Here is a 15,372-nt window from a genome sequence, read left to right as displayed (position 1 = left end):
GCATCATGGTTTGGGCCTGCTTTTCTTCAGCAGGGACAGGGAAGATGGTTAAAATTGATGGGAAGATGGATGGAGCCAAATACAGGACCATTCTGGAAGAAAACCTGATGGAGTCTGCAAAAGACCTGAGACTTGGACGGAGATTTGTCTTCCAACAAGACAATGATCCAAAACATAAAGCAAAATCTACAATGAAATGGTTCAAAAATAAACATATCCAGGTGTTAGAATGGCCAAGTCAAAGTCCAGACCTGAATCCAATCGAGAATCTGTGGAAAGAACTGAAAACTGCTGTTCACAAATGCTCTCCATCCAACCTCACTGAGCTCGAGCTGTTTTGCAAGGAGGAATGGGAAAAAAATTCAGTCTCTCGATGTGCAAAACTGATAGAGACATACCCCAAGCGACTTATAGCTGTAATCGCAGCAAAAGGTGGCGCTACAAAGTATTAATGGTATTAATTAATTTTGCACGCCCAATTTTTCAGTTTTTGATTTTTTTTGTAAGTTTGAAATATCCAATAAATGTTGTTCCACTTCATGATTGTGTCCCACTTGTTGTCGATTCTTCACAAAAAAATATGGTTTTATATCTCTATGTTTGAAGCCTGAAATGTGGCAAAAGGTCGCAAAGTTCAAGGGGGCCAAATACTTTCGCAAGGCACTGTATATATAATATATATATATACTGCACTGTTCAGCTCAAGGGTAATGGTATTGTATACACTGTATACATTGTACTGCACTGTCCAGCTTACGGGTAATGGTATTGTATACACTGTATACATTGTACTGCACTGTCCAGCTTACGGGTAATGGTATTGTATACACTGTATACATTGTACTGCACTGTCCAGCTTACGGGTAATGGTATTGTATACACTGTATACATTGTACTGCACTGTCCAGCTTACGGGTAATGGTATTGTATACACTGTATACATTGTACTGCACTGTCCAGCTTACGGGTAATGGTATTGTATACACTGTATACATTGTACTGCACTGTCCAGCTTACGGGTAATGGTATTGTATACACTGTATACATTGTACTGCACTGTCCAGCTTACGGGTAATGGTATTGTATACACTGTATACATTGTACTGCACTGTCCAGCTTACGGGTAATGGTATTGTATACACTGTATACATTGTACTGCACTGTCCAGCTTACGGGTAATGGTATTGTATACACTGTATACATTGTACTGCACTGTCCAGCTTACGGGTAATGGTATTGTATACACTGTATACATTGTACTGCACTGTCCAGCTTACGGGTAATGGTATTGTATACACTGTATACATTGTACTGCACTGTCCAGCTTACGGGTAATGGTATTGTATACACTGTATACATTGTACTGCACTGTCCAGCTTACGGGTAATGGTATTGTATACACTGTATACATTGTACTGCACTGTCCAGCTTACGGGTAATGGTATTGTATACACTGTATACATTGTACTGCACTGTCCAGCTTACGGGTAATGGTATTGTATACACTGTATACATTGTACTGCACTGTCCAGCTTACGGGTAATGGTATTGTATACACTGTATACATTGTACTGCACTGTCCAGCTTACGGGTAATGGTATTGTATACACTGTATACATTGTACTGCACTGTCCAGCTTACGGGTAATGGTATTGTATACACTGTATACATTGTACTGCACTGTCCAGCTTACGGGTAATGGTATTGTATACACTGTATACATTGTCAAGGGTAATGGTATTGTATACACAGCTTACGGGTAATGGTATTGTATACACTGTATACATTGTACTGCACTGTCCAGCTTACGGGTAATGGTATTGTATACACTGTATACATTGTACTGCACTGTCCAGCTTACGGGTAATGGTATTGTATACACTGTATACATTGTACTGCACTGTCCATTGTATACACTGTATACGGGTAATGGTATTGTATACACTGTATACATTGTACTGCACTGTCCAGCTTACGGGTAATGGTATTGTATACACTGTATACATTGTACTGCACTGTCCAGCTTACGGGTAATGGTATTGCATAAATATTCCATCTTTTATGGTATTCTCTTGCAGGGACTACCCCATCAGCCAGCCTGCTCTAATGGTCCTTGATTCATGTCCAGCTTACGGGTAATGGTATTGTATACACTGTATACATTGTACTGCACTGTCCAGCTTACGGGTAATGGTATTGTATACACTGTATACATTGTACTGCACTGTCCAGCTTACGGGTAATGGTATTGTATACACTGGTAATGGTATTGTATACACTGTATACATTGTACTGCACTGTCCAGCTTACGGGTAATGGTATTGTATACACTGTATACATTGTACTGCACTGTCCAGCTTACGGGTAATGGTATTGTATACACTGTATACATTGTACTGCACTGTCCAGCTTACGGGTAATGGTATTGTATACACTGTATACATTGTACTGCACTGTCCAGCTTACGGGTAATGGTATTGCATAAATATTCCATCTTTTATGGTATTCTCTTGCAGGTATTATGTGAAGCTGCCCTGTGTGGAGGAGAAGTTGCCCCCCGACTACCCCATCAGCCAGCCTGCTCTACGCCTCGTCTCTCAACTGCTGGGACTTATCATACAGAAGTCCTGACCACATACACTACATGAATTTCCTTGATTCATAGACAGAAGTACTTATTGTCATATATTTTTTAGAAGTATACTGTATATCCGGGTTTCTTAAACTATGGGTCGGGACCCAAAGTGGGCCCTGTGCATGTGAGATGTGGGTAGTGAGATATGAGAATACAGCTACAATCACATTTCTTCTTAATTTGGGTCGTTGGAGGACGATTTGGGTCACAGAGGATGGTCAATTGGACATATACTCTATCAAACTCTCTCACAGAACATAGGGACAGGACATTGCTCTGGGAAGGTGTGCCTTTGAGTGGTGTGTGCTTTCTGAAGGACCTTAGAAGTTTCCCTTTACACCTGGTGAGAGGTACGATGCGAGGCATCTCTCTCTCCTCTTCTCTCCTACACATGGCCTTGTTCTCAGGTTAACTGTCATGTCATGGCAGTCAGAATGGTCAGATTGGTTGTAATAAAAATGAATGAATGTAATCAAGGTACTGCTTAAATCACTTTCTAGGATATTCAGCTTACACTAGAAATGAATAGAAATGCCACTTGTTGAGCAAAAGGCATGTTCCAAAGATGTACCTTATTACTGTAGTAAATTATATAGGCCTACTGATTTGTAAGACCCTGTGTTCAGTATTTACTTAGACACATTATATATTTGTTTTGATTCAGAATTGTATGCATTTATTTAGATTTTATTGTATATCATCATCTGAGTACTCTCTGTGAGCGAAGGATTGTAACCAAAGGTTTTCTAGAACTCAACCTTGTTAAATGGCCTAAAATAAAGATACTACCAGCTCTATTGTTTATATCTTGTTTCGCGCAGCTTCGCGGGAGACAACATCCATACTATTTGGAAATAAAACCTACAGGTTATGTAATGTCCCCCACATATATAATTCTTCATCATCAACTTAAAAATTGCCATTTGAAAGTATTTGATCCAGCCCCAAGTATGAGCGGAACTGTCTATTGCCTTCTACAATGATCCACGGACCTATATTAGCGACGGACCGGAAGCAGCATGGACTGAGGATTTCGGTTTCTGCATCATGTAAGTTGAATGAACTTTCTGTAAATCCTTAGATAGATATAATGATAAAGAACAAGCATGCTAAAAATGTGTGGGACAAGTGTATTTTTATGGCAGTTCATGTCTCTTCCCTATTAGTAGCTATCTATCCACTCTCATTGCAACTAATGTAGCGAGCTGGCGGGACATGACCGTAACATCAGTAGTAGAGATTACAATGTAACGTTAGCAAGCCATTTACAAATGGTTATAATGCGATACAAATGATCTTTGTGGAGACCATGTAGCTAGCTAACCACACTATACATAGTTCAAGCAGCAGGCGGTAGGCTAACGTTACTGTTATTATCTTAGATTTAGGTATTTGAATAATGATACTATATCTAGATAACGTTACCCACTGGGACAGCTACCCAAATATGACAGGTGTGACTATAGAATAAAGACAATTGTAACTTGCTGGCTGTTAGTCAGGATTAAAGCTCTAACTAATCCTCATCGCCTCATCTTGAGAGGAAGTAAATTTGATACTATTTCTTACAGTCTGTCTGTCCACTTTACTGCCATAAAGTACGTCCAACAAACAGAGGGGATGTTGAGAAACGGAGCAGCACAGGTAATTGTGCAACACACCTACTCCAGCTGTTCCCCCTTAATCGCAACTCTACTGTACTTTTGTGGCTGTGACTCCTTGGCTGATTGTAGTGTAATGCGTCTTTATGCGTCTTCCCTGCAGGTTTTCAGACAGCTGGTTAGACACCAGTCTACAGACACCAGCCTGATCCTGGAGAGATGTGAGTATAGACTGTCAGGGCACTTTCTCAGGTTTCTCCTCTATTGATCACAAACAATCCAGACCAGCTGATGTCTGTCCGCTCCTCTTTCTTCCCCCATAGCTTTGACGTGTGCACTCCTTAATGTCTTCCCCTGTGGCTTTGACATGTGTGCACCCCCTCCTCCACCCCACAGCGATTAACCGTGTCCAGCTGCTGGGCCGCGTGGGGCAGGACCCTGTCATGAGACAGGTGGAGGGACGGAACCCCGTCACCATTTTCTCCATGGCAACCAACGAGATGTGGCGCTCCGGGGACGTGGAGATGTCTCCCGCAGGAGATGTCAGCCAGAAGACGACGTGGCATCGTGTGTCAATCTTCAAGCCTGGTCTGAGGGATGTGGCCTACCAGTATGTCAAGAAAGGGTATGTTCTTCACTCTGTGTCACCCTGTATACTGTGGGTTGTCAATTTCTCAGGCTGTTTCTGTTTTTCTGGGGACTAGGAGCCTGATAAGTAAATGTTTTTCAGTCTTATCTACTTAGAAGTGTCTTAGAAGTAAACACACAGGTGATAACTGGTCTTATAACAATCTGCAGAAAACGTTATATCAGTAACACATTCCTTGGTTCTGTGTGCCCCCGCTCTAGGTCGAGGGTTCTGGTGGAGGGGAAGTTGGATTACGGGGAATACGTAGACAAGAACAACGTCAGACGCCAGGCTACTACCATCATTGCAGGTGAGAGAGGAGAACACCCACTCAGACACATTTCACATTCACAGAAATTTTATATTTTCATAACAATTAAAAAATGTGATTATTTTCCCTTCTACAGACAATATTGTATTCTTAAGCGACAACATTCGAGGGAGGGACCAATGAAGGAAGTGGCACTCTTCATCTAGGAGGAAGACTGAAGCTCTTTCTGTGTAGCTACTCTAGTGTCTATATATCAACTGACTGTTGGAGCTGTGTGCCTGCTATCTAAATGGGACAGAACACAGAGTAAAACCTCTCTTGACTGTAGAGCGAGTGTTGTTGGAACGGGTATAAACCCAAGTTTGGGGATAACCTGCAGTTATGGAATGTTTGCTCACGAGTATAATTAATTGGCTGATGACCTGGATGGAATCATGTGATCCTTCCTTAACCCATAGGAGGTAGCATCCAATTGACTACTTCAAAATGGTCAATGTCCTCAATGGCACTGCCCATGCTAAAACATGCTTATGAGTATTAAAGTACTCTATCATTCTCTGCGTGCACCAGGGTATACCTAAACATGTGGTTACACGTGTGTATTTTAGCCACCAAAATTGTTATGTTACTAATCTTAGTTTACGCTCATTTGTGGTATTATTGGTGGAGTACAACTAATGGAACTGCAGTTCAATGCTGAAAAGGATCATGCCTTAAAGGTGAGGACTTATGCTTGTTTTCCCAGAGAAGCCAAATCACAGATGAGAAAAATAAATGGGTGATGTGTGACTGACATAAGGCTGAACCCAAAACTATGACTGTGCCAGTTTCATATTGAATGTTATACCACCTGTTTTCTTCTAAGCATGTCTTTCTGTTCTATTTCAAAGATAGTTTGAAACTTGTAACTATTTGTTTTTTTTCGGTTTCATTCCACTTTAAAAAGTTATTTTTTTTTTCCCTTCCGGAAATCACCAGATTCTCACCTCCATTCTGTCTGGGCAAATGTTGTACGCATGTTGTTTTAATGTACTTGTATGTATCATGTAGAATATACATTTTTTTTTCCCCAGAACTTTTGCCTTTCTCTTAATTTCAATATCCACACATTAGTGGAATAATTTCATGTTTCTTCGCAGAATGTCCTCTTTGACCTGTTCCTTGGCAGACCACTCTAGAGTTGCGGTTGAAGTTATTGCAGCAGAAAGTTGGCTATTCAAGCGCTTTTTTTTTAAAGAGGCTTTAACTTGATTGGTTGATTTGCATTTCCGGGGAGGCAGTGTTTAAGAACGAAGAATTCTTGTCTTTCTCTGATTTGTTACAAAAAAATAACGTTGATATTATTTAATTGGCTTATTCGCTTGCCAATCAAAGACTCGGGCTCAAAGCCTTTGGATTGGTCGCGGACCCTGTTCAATCACAGACGGTCTGAATAGAAAGACTCGTTTGATTGGTTTTGACGCAGATGGACAGGAGCAGGTCTTTCTCAGTTGTTAAATTCCCTATTAATTTCTGACCGAAATTATTGCGAAGTGTTCATGCGAACAGTCTCCATATACATTGTAGGTGTTGCGCTAAATGTACATTCATTGTAATGTATGTTGCCATTTATCGTGAGATGCAAACACTGTAGGGTTTTTAGTCTGATTAGATGTCGCTACTCTTCTCCCTGCCCCCACCCGCATTCCTGCCTGTCTGGTCTGCTCTGGACGTGGGTAGCAAACTTCATCAAGGAATACGAGGAAGAAAAAGTCCATACAAACTCTGTGCCAAGAAAATAAACAATACCCAACACGGGGCAGCCTTGCTCTATTCTTCACCCTTTTTTAAATATTGCAATTCGGGGACAACCGTTTTGTTGGCAGCACTACTGCGTGTATTACGTCGTTGTAGCGACATCAATTTAACTACGTTTCTTCACTGAAGTTGTGCGTGGACGGAGTAAAAAGTAACATTCTGCGGTTGGAATCGCTGCAAGGTGGGCGAAGGAGTGTATTTGCTATCTGCGCTGCAAAGTATCATCAAGGGAACTGTCCTCATCTAACGACGCATTGTGAATCAGAGCGGTCGCATCGCCAAGGATGGAAATATTGGACAGTACTGAGTCCTTTTTACACTGGGATAGGAATCTCAGCGAGCTGTCGGAGCCTGGGGAAAACGAACATGTCTTATACAGCACAGTAAGTTACAGATAGGCAAATATTATAAACACTACGAACCGCTATGGCACTGTCACACTTGTCAATAGCACTTTTATTATTGATTACCATACCAAGGTTCTCGAGGTTTCACTGGGCTGGTAGTGAATATATGCCATCCGTCAAATTCATCCGTTTTTTAATTTTTTAATTATATGATTTTCAATTGAGTCACTGCTGTTTTCAATCCAAACTATGATTAGCCTATTTATTGTCCTACTTAGACACCACACGAGTGAGCTCGGTCGATTGGCTAATTTATCAGTTATTTGGTTTGGGGTGACGGATAATGATGGATCCAGCTGGCTCAGAGTATGGGAACCAGACACAACACTAAACTGAGACTTTCTCCACTGTCTAGATTTGGTGTGACTGACGACATTTCCTTACTTCTTCCGCCAATGCCCTAGATTAGGGACACTAGCTGGAATCTTAAAACGTCAGTGAACCCACACCATGCCGCTCTTATTTCTGTGTATCGGGACCAAGTCAACCCTTCTACCGTCTACACCTTCCCAGTTCCAATGTTCTCGAACTCCAGCATGCACATTGCACTGTAACATAACTCAGCAAAGCCATTGTTATTAACTCACAGCAGAGGGAACTGTGTCCACAGACCTGCAGATCCATGCAGCCTGTGGGAAAAGTAAATCCACAGGCCATGTGAGAAGAAACTGTACAACCTCTGTGTGAGAGAGTGAGTAGCAGGCTGTGTGTGTGAGCGGAGGAGAGGTTGATATTCTCAGATGGCACGAGAACAGAGCAGTGTCTTTGTTCAAGTCGTCCATGCCCCCCCCCCCCATTCCTTGGGTTTGAAGCCTACACACACACACACTCTCACTTTCTCTCCCCGGGGTTTGTTGACATGGCATTTCTCACAACAATGCAAACTGTTCTCAGCTGCAGAGCTGAGCTCTCACCTCCCCTGGTACTGATTGGTATGTATGTGTGTGTACTCTTGAGACTACCATCTGGATCTCCCATCAGGGAGAAGGGCACATCTCTCTGCAACTCCCTCCCACTGGGTACAAACCAACGTTGAATCAACATTATCAAGACTGGCCGTTGAACAGACGTCTGGGCTTTACATTGAAATAGAATGAGTCGTTTTATGTCATTCTACTTCTATGGATTCGCGAGGTCGGAATTCAATCCAATCACGCCTTGTCTGCAGTTGCACCCTTTTAAAGGCAACGCGCCGCATTCGAGGAGGCCGCAGATGTCAGCTCAATCCCGGACTAATTCCATTTGCACAGTGCTCTCTTCGCTACTCGTGCCTCATGCAGGTCTACGTAGCTCTTGTTTCTCAACACGATAACGCAGCTAGTCTTTTTTTGAGGTGGCGTCATCACATCTCCTCTCCACAACGACCTATCCACACCACTCACACCCCGTTCAGAGAAACCCCATCCGCTCTTCATAGACGACTGCTCGGAGATAGTCAGTCTGAAGGACAGTCACACACAGCGGTTATTTCTATTACATGTTTGTCTTATATACCCAGGGCCGATCAGTCCTTAGAGAAACAACAGCATGACATTTGCCCGTAGCGAAGGCAACATAATGGAACGGCAGTTGGCTGACTTTTGGCAGAAAAGCTCATTCAGACTTGATGACAGACACTGATGTGGTTTTTGCTGCCAGAGGAGATCTCAAGGGAAAAAATATCTCTGCCCAAATATTTACGAAGCGCTCGCAGTCCGGTTTTTCGCAAACATCTAGAATGCGTCGCTGGTGGTCATCCTGGGGCCCGTTTTTTTTGTCTTATTCGTCAAATCCCGTGGTTTAGCCTGCCTATTATCAGACAGCTGCAGTATTGCTTTGTTCCTATCCTACATTTTCCAGACATGATTCATCTCCTCCCGTCTACGCACAAACACCATTTATGTTCTGCGTTACAGCCTACCAACCGTTCTATATATACTAATCAAGTCACAGTCTTGTGTGACGATCAAAGGAGGAACTCCCTAGGATCCTAGTCATAAATCTATGGGTTTATAATACTCTGTCATTTACCATCCCTGTGTGTACTTTCCTGCGTACCTCGTGGTGTGAGAGCAGTTGAAGTGAAGTTCCGATTGTTGCCCTCACCGTTCTTTCACAGCCCTACTGTGGAACTTACATTCTCCACCTTTTTTATGACTTTATTAGTCGTAGATATGCTAACTATGCGTCCTTTCTCAGACACTATCACTATCACGCTGTCAGCCTTGCACTTCTCTCTCTGTAAGGGTTGGACCAAAGGGTATTTATTGCTGTTTTGCAGCCTTGTAAGGCACAGTGTGTGTTGATGATGATGAAATTCCAAAGTTGTCTTGTCTATGGAGTCTCGTCCCTGAATCTGCCAAGCGACAGATCGAGCCATTGTGCAGACCGAGAACATTGTTTTGTCGCTACACTCCTAGAAAAAAGTGGGTTCCAAAAGGGTTCTTCAGGTGTCCCCATAAGATAACCCTTTTTGGTTCCATGTATAACTCTCTGTGGAAAGGGTTCTACGTAGAAGCCAAAATGTTTCTTCCTGGAACCATAAGGCTTCTACCTGGAACCAAAAAGGGTTCTTCAAAGGGTTCTCCAATGGGAACTGCCGAAGAACCCTTTTAGGTTCTAGATAGCACGCAGACTGTACTGTTAGAGCTGCTGAAGAGAACAGAGAAGGCGTCTTTGGTGAACGAGCCTATCACGACTGAGTCAGTGAGGTCACAGCGGTGATTTAGCTCAGGAAAGTCCAGTGACAGCTCTGCTAGTTCAGCTCAGCCTACCTAGGCACTTGGATGACAGGAAGTCCCAGGTCTAAGATTCATAAATCTGAAGCCACCGGCCGGCCCACAGGAGAACGTCTGTATGCCCAAAACCAACACGTCTGCCGCTGTGTTTGTTCTGTCCATATTTAGAACGAGTGAGAGCTACAGGAGAGGCCAGGGAGCAGAGATAAGCCTGAGTGGACAGATTGTACCTCCTATGTGTCTGACTGGTAACAATACTTTCTAGATGTGTCTTGTGTAGTATATTAACACGTGGACATATTCAGAAACCATTATGTCTAGGAGTGTTCAGTGGAAACGCTACGACTGGTTTAAACTGATCTGAGTGTTGTGGAGCGGAACCAGAGGCGGCAGGATCACCCTGACCTGCAGGTTTGGTTATCCTACCCCAGGTTACTGAAACCTCCCCTGTGGTGTCATGCAAATATTTTCTCTCTGAGAAAGTTGGTCGCCAGAGGACATATCAAATCAAATTGAATGAAAAATCCCTTCTGACATCAGCTGAAAACCCAGCCTAAAACCTCAAACAGCAAGCAATGCAGGTTAGAAGCACAGTGGCTAGGAAAAACGCCCTAGAAAGGCCAGAACCTAGGAAGAAACCTAGAGAGGAACCAGGCTATGAGGGGTGGCCAGTCCTCTTCTGGCTGTGCCGGGTGGAGATTATAACAGAACATGGCCAAGATGTTCAAATGTTCATAAATGATCAGCAGGGTCAGAAAATAATGATATAGTGCAGTACATCAATCAGCTCAGAGGTGTATTAGGAGGGGGTAGGTGGAGGGTACGGTTGGCAGTCTTACTTTAATAGAGCCCTCTTTCTTTGTCTCTCAGTACTGTATATGCCGGTTGGACATGCCTATGAAGGAAAGGGCGCACACTCACGCACACACGCACACACGGCTAGTCAAACAGAGCAGGCTCTCTCATGCTGTGTGTGAGTGTACAGAGTGATGCCTGTTCTCCACTGGGGCAGGGCAGCCTGATCCTGTGTGGCCCGTCATAACATACCCCCCCCCCCCCCCCCCCCCCCCCCCCTCTTTCTCTCTCTCTCTCTCCGCCAGGCTGAAAGGGCCGTCTGTGTGACGTCTGCTGGGAGGGAGGGTCACAGTCTGGGACACACACACACACACACACGGCACACGTGTGAATGCAAGCACACACATACACACTCACATACAAGGCCACATTCACTCACTGCCCTAACCTTATTCTATTCAATATCAACTCCTTCATTTCAGGAGAGGATCATTTCCGTGGGAGAGGAAGTGCACTGATTTGTGTGTGTGTGTGTGTGAGAAACATTCACATGAAAGGGAGTGTGTTAAGTACCGTGTCCTTTGCATATATTAGACAGCCAATCAATCAGATTTGTATGTGATGATGATGTGCTTTGAAGTGTGCGGTATTTGTTTGTCCCTGTTCCAGCCCTACCCCTGTGTTTATATGTAGGTGTGTTTCTGTCATTTTACAGCTCTTTCTTCCCTCCCACTGCATGTCACTGTCAGTCATTACTGTCAGTCATTCCTCCCAGGCATGTAGGTGCTTTGATCATCAGCAACAAATCATATTCCTCTCCAGCAGATATTTAGATCCAGTATCATTCATGTCGTGTTGCTATTCTGTTTTATACAACAGGTGGTTCTAATCCTGAATGCTGATTGGTTAAAACCGCATTCCAGCCGGTGTCTATTCCACAAGTTCCCACCGGCTAAATCTATGACGTTAAAATGCCTATTTACTCTGTTCCATCTGACTGCGCAATCCGCTGTCTCATCAGCCCAGCCAGGCAATTTATCAACCTGATCTCCACTATAAAAAGCATCTAGGCATTATCTCACATTTCTTTTAGACTAACATTTAGTTTTCAACAGCAGGGATTTGTATAAACCTTATGGTCTGTCTCTCCGACATTTTCACCATTGTTTCAATATTCAAATTCGATTTCCAGATGTCCCATCGTAATGAACGTGTCGGGGTGAGACAGACAGGAAGGCAACTTTTCTCAGCCAGTCGAAATCATGAATCGGCATCATTTTTATGGATATACAGTACCAGTCAAAAGATTGGACACACCTACTCATTCCAGGATTTTTCTTTATTTCAAACGCATTAAGAAGAAAATTAATTTCACTAATTACTTTAACAAGGCACACCTGTTGATTGAAAAGCATTCCAGGTGACTACCTCATGAAGCTGGTTGAGAGAATGCCAAGCGTGTGCAAAGCTGTCATCAAGGCGAAGGGTGGCTACTTTGAAGAATCTCAAATATAAAATAGATTTTAATTTGTTAAACACTTTTTTTTGTTACGACATGATTCCAAATGTGTTATTTCATAGTTGTGATGTCTTCACTATTACTCTACAATGTAGAAAATAGTAGAAAATGAAGAAAAACCCGTGAATGAGTAGGTTTGTCCAAACATTCGATTGAAGAAGAAGAAGAACTAAGAACTATCAATAGAAAACAGGTAAAACGAAACGAAGTGCAGCTAGTTTGCTGTCTTTCCAGTTTCAGTTTGATGTGATTGTGTTAGCTGTGTTGTAGGTTAGCTTGTCTGAACAAGTGTCCTGACGAGAGCGCTTTTTCTATGCCAGGCGAAATCGTGCCTCATTAGCTCATTGTTATGGATGTATCCAAATAAATGACACTAGAAAACAGCTTAAACAACTGCAGCTACTTTGCTGTTATTCTGGCTGCACTGTTTGACTTGACTGTAAGTTAGCTGTTGTTGGCTAGCTAGCAAGCATGGGATAAGAACGTTGCCAGCCAGTATGGCAATGGAACATTAAGAATGAACGACTGGGTCTCGTCCATAGATACAGAACAAAAAGACTGAACGACTGGGTCGCGTCTCTGGTAACCGAACGACCAGCCGGCTTGGGTAGCAACCTTAGATTTGTGTCGGGACTATATCTTGTGGAAGGACGAAAAAGTACGAATAAATGAATCAAAATAACCATTATAATATAAATATGTCAATCATTATTTGAATATGCTGGTAACCCGTTGTATAAATGTGATAAAGCCCTCGAAGCCGAGGTTTGGAGGACATATTGACCTGGTTCGACTTTGTCTCGGGCCTAACAACACGCGTGCCAATATGTCCTCCAAACACCGGCTTCTCGGGCGTTATCACTTAAATAAGCTCAAGGGTGAGGTGCTTTACTTGATATTCTGGTTCTTTAGACAAAAGGAAACATTTGCAATACTCAAACAATAACAATAACAGATTGGAAAGATAACCTCTGAAAAATGAGGGGTCTTCTACTTCCTGGCTTATGGTGTTGTGTTGCGTGCCTCTTCCTCATACTTCATCAATCCTTATTGAAGGGAAACCATCTTTGATACTGGAAGGTACCTGTACCATGCTCAACATCCTGTCACGTAACCATGGCAATGGCTGCTCTATAACCATGTCTGCTTTGGAAATGGCACCCTTGTCCTTTTCTAGTGCACTACTCTTGACCAGGGTGTCTCCAACCCCTCCCACTGTGAAGTCTTCCTCCACACTCCGTTGAGCTTTTCTTCTGTTCTGAAGCCGGACATTCGTAGTTGCTGTAGGGTTGTAATTAGTGTGTGTGAGAGGGGTCATTACTCCGAACCCACAGCAGCTAGCCTCCACGCTCTACAGCACAGCTACATTTACACTCACCCTTTCTTTCCCTCGCTTGAGGCCCCGGTTAGCTGTTAACTGGTACTGTGTGTGTGTGTGTGTGTGTGTGTGTGTGTACCGGGTGTTGGCTATGTTTCTTTTTAGAGTAGGGCATGGTGTCCCAGCCCTAAACGGGGAGAGGAGCCAAATCTACAGTAGCCTAGTTAGGATATAGTTTGACCTAGTAATCAGAGTTCTACAACACGATCCAGTGACTCTCTGTACTCATATTTCCCTGCTCTCTGTGTCGCCTTACCACTGATATCTGTGCAGCCCTACATTCACCGACGAAGCTGTTTAGGAGAGCGGCAGACATTTTGTCAGGGCTCAGTGGTTTGTGTTTTAAAAGTATTTTTTTTTTCTTTTCTCACCTGGAACCCATTTCCTGTTCACAAGTTTTAACTCCATGTCCTCCATCCCGCTCACTTTTTAACCCTTTAACGTACTGCTTCCTCTATCCGTCCTCCTTTTCCTCCTCTCGACCCTCGGGGGAGGGTGGGGGAATGGACAGTCAAGGATGAACATGTCTGCTCCTGCCCCATAGTCTAAACACAGCTCCTTCACCTCTCTGATGCCTCTCTCTCCCTGCATTTTTCACGTTGACATCATTTTCCTATTAGACGATGTTATTCAGAGAGACATGTAATTGAGTGCTTTCAGAACAACTTAATAAATGCATGGTTGAACAAGTTGTTTCTCTCAGCAGGCTTGTAAAGCCTTTCACTGGACGCCCTTTATGTTGAAGGGGACTGTGACTCAATGGAACCAAACCCACTACACTCACACAGAGAGAACGCTTGATCAACAGTTGAAGGACGTCAGTGGGGCAGAGTGACTGCATGGCCGGTCACTGTGTCAGAGCAGGCCTGGAAAAAGTGAAATGTCACTGAAGCGGGGTGTGCGAGTTCTGGACTCAATTAACCTGCCTTGGTAGGAAACCATGGGAGGCGGGAAGAGAAAGAGAGAGGGAGAGTTTTCCAGACACTAGTCATCTTCCACACTCTTGTATCTCTCTCTCCCTCCCTCCATCCCTCCCTCTTTCCATTTCAGATCTTTGCTGCTTAGTCTGACTGTCAAGGGTGTGTGTGTGTCTGATAACACTGTGAGTCACTGTCTGAACTCTGACCCCGAGGATGTTCAACTCACGAGCTCAACGGTCAGTCATTAAGACGATCTGAAATTCATCACCAACAAATATACATTTTCACTACTTTCATCCACATTTTTTAGGCTAGTTTTTAAAGTCTTCTTTTCCAGATCCAACTGCCCTCCCCAACCACATAGGATACACACTTTCCCATAAAGTGAATTGCTTTTCAAAGTAGTGCACTAATATATGGGCAATAGGGTGTCACTCACAGGAGGCGGAGAGAGGAGGACGGATCATAAGACATTTTGAAATGGAGTGAATAGACAACTACAAATACCTAGGTGTCTGGTTAGACTGTAAACTCTCCTTCCAGACTCACATCAAACATCTCCAATCCAAAGTTACATCTAGAATTGGCTTCCTATTTCGCAACAAAGCATCCTTCACTCATGCTGCCAATCATACCCTTGTAAAACTGTAGCCTCCAACAATCTACTCAATCTAATAGCCTCCAACAATCTACTCAATAAATTG

At 43.3% G+C, this 15,372-nt stretch overlaps 3 protein-coding genes across 4 annotated transcripts in view; all 3 read left to right on the top strand.

Moving 5' to 3' along the window:
• LOC139393045 (uncharacterized protein C12orf56-like) overlaps positions 1 to 3,430 on the top strand; it is a 28,739-nt gene extending 25,309 nt beyond the window's left edge. The window contains exon 13 of the mRNA XM_071141374.1: positions 2,517 to 3,430. Coding sequence (XP_070997475.1) covers positions 2,517 to 2,631 — 115 coding nt within the window. The 3' untranslated portion in view covers positions 2,632 to 3,430. The remainder of the gene's footprint in view (positions 1 to 2,516) is intronic.
• A 205-nt stretch (positions 3,431 to 3,635) lies between these two features.
• On the top strand, positions 3,636 to 6,082 carry LOC139392734 (single-stranded DNA-binding protein, mitochondrial-like). Of its 2 annotated transcripts, XM_071140946.1 has the most exons (6): positions 3,636 to 3,684; positions 4,207 to 4,279; positions 4,400 to 4,457; positions 4,633 to 4,861; positions 5,086 to 5,174; positions 5,272 to 6,082. In XM_071140946.1, the coding sequence occupies exons 2-6, from the start codon at positions 4,256 to 4,258 to the stop codon at positions 5,316 to 5,318; spliced, it is 447 nt and encodes a 148-aa protein (XP_070997047.1). In that variant the 5' UTR covers positions 3,636 to 3,684; positions 4,207 to 4,255; the 3' UTR covers positions 5,319 to 6,082. The 2 variants fall into 2 exon arrangements, with proteins under 2 accessions (XP_070997047.1, XP_070997046.1); XM_071140945.1 differs by lacking the exons at positions 3,636 to 3,684; positions 4,207 to 4,279 and having other exon boundaries at positions 4,373 to 4,457.
• A 468-nt stretch (positions 6,083 to 6,550) lies between these two features.
• The window catches only part of LOC139392711 (cyclic AMP-responsive element-binding protein 3-like protein 2), a 29,697-nt gene continuing 20,875 nt past the window's right edge, over positions 6,551 to 15,372 (top strand). The window contains exon 1 of the mRNA XM_071140910.1: positions 6,551 to 7,315. Within this exon, the coding sequence (XP_070997011.1) occupies positions 7,217 to 7,315 (99 nt within the window). The 5' untranslated portion in view covers positions 6,551 to 7,216. The remainder of the gene's footprint in view (positions 7,316 to 15,372) is intronic.

This window comes from Oncorhynchus clarkii, chromosome 33, assembly GCF_045791955.1.
Source record: "Oncorhynchus clarkii lewisi isolate Uvic-CL-2024 chromosome 33, UVic_Ocla_1.0, whole genome shotgun sequence".
NCBI classification, from domain to species: Eukaryota; Metazoa; Chordata; class Actinopteri; order Salmoniformes; family Salmonidae; genus Oncorhynchus; species Oncorhynchus clarkii.
Note: the sequence above shows the minus strand (reverse complement) of the source record. Positions and strands in the feature narration are given on the sequence as shown.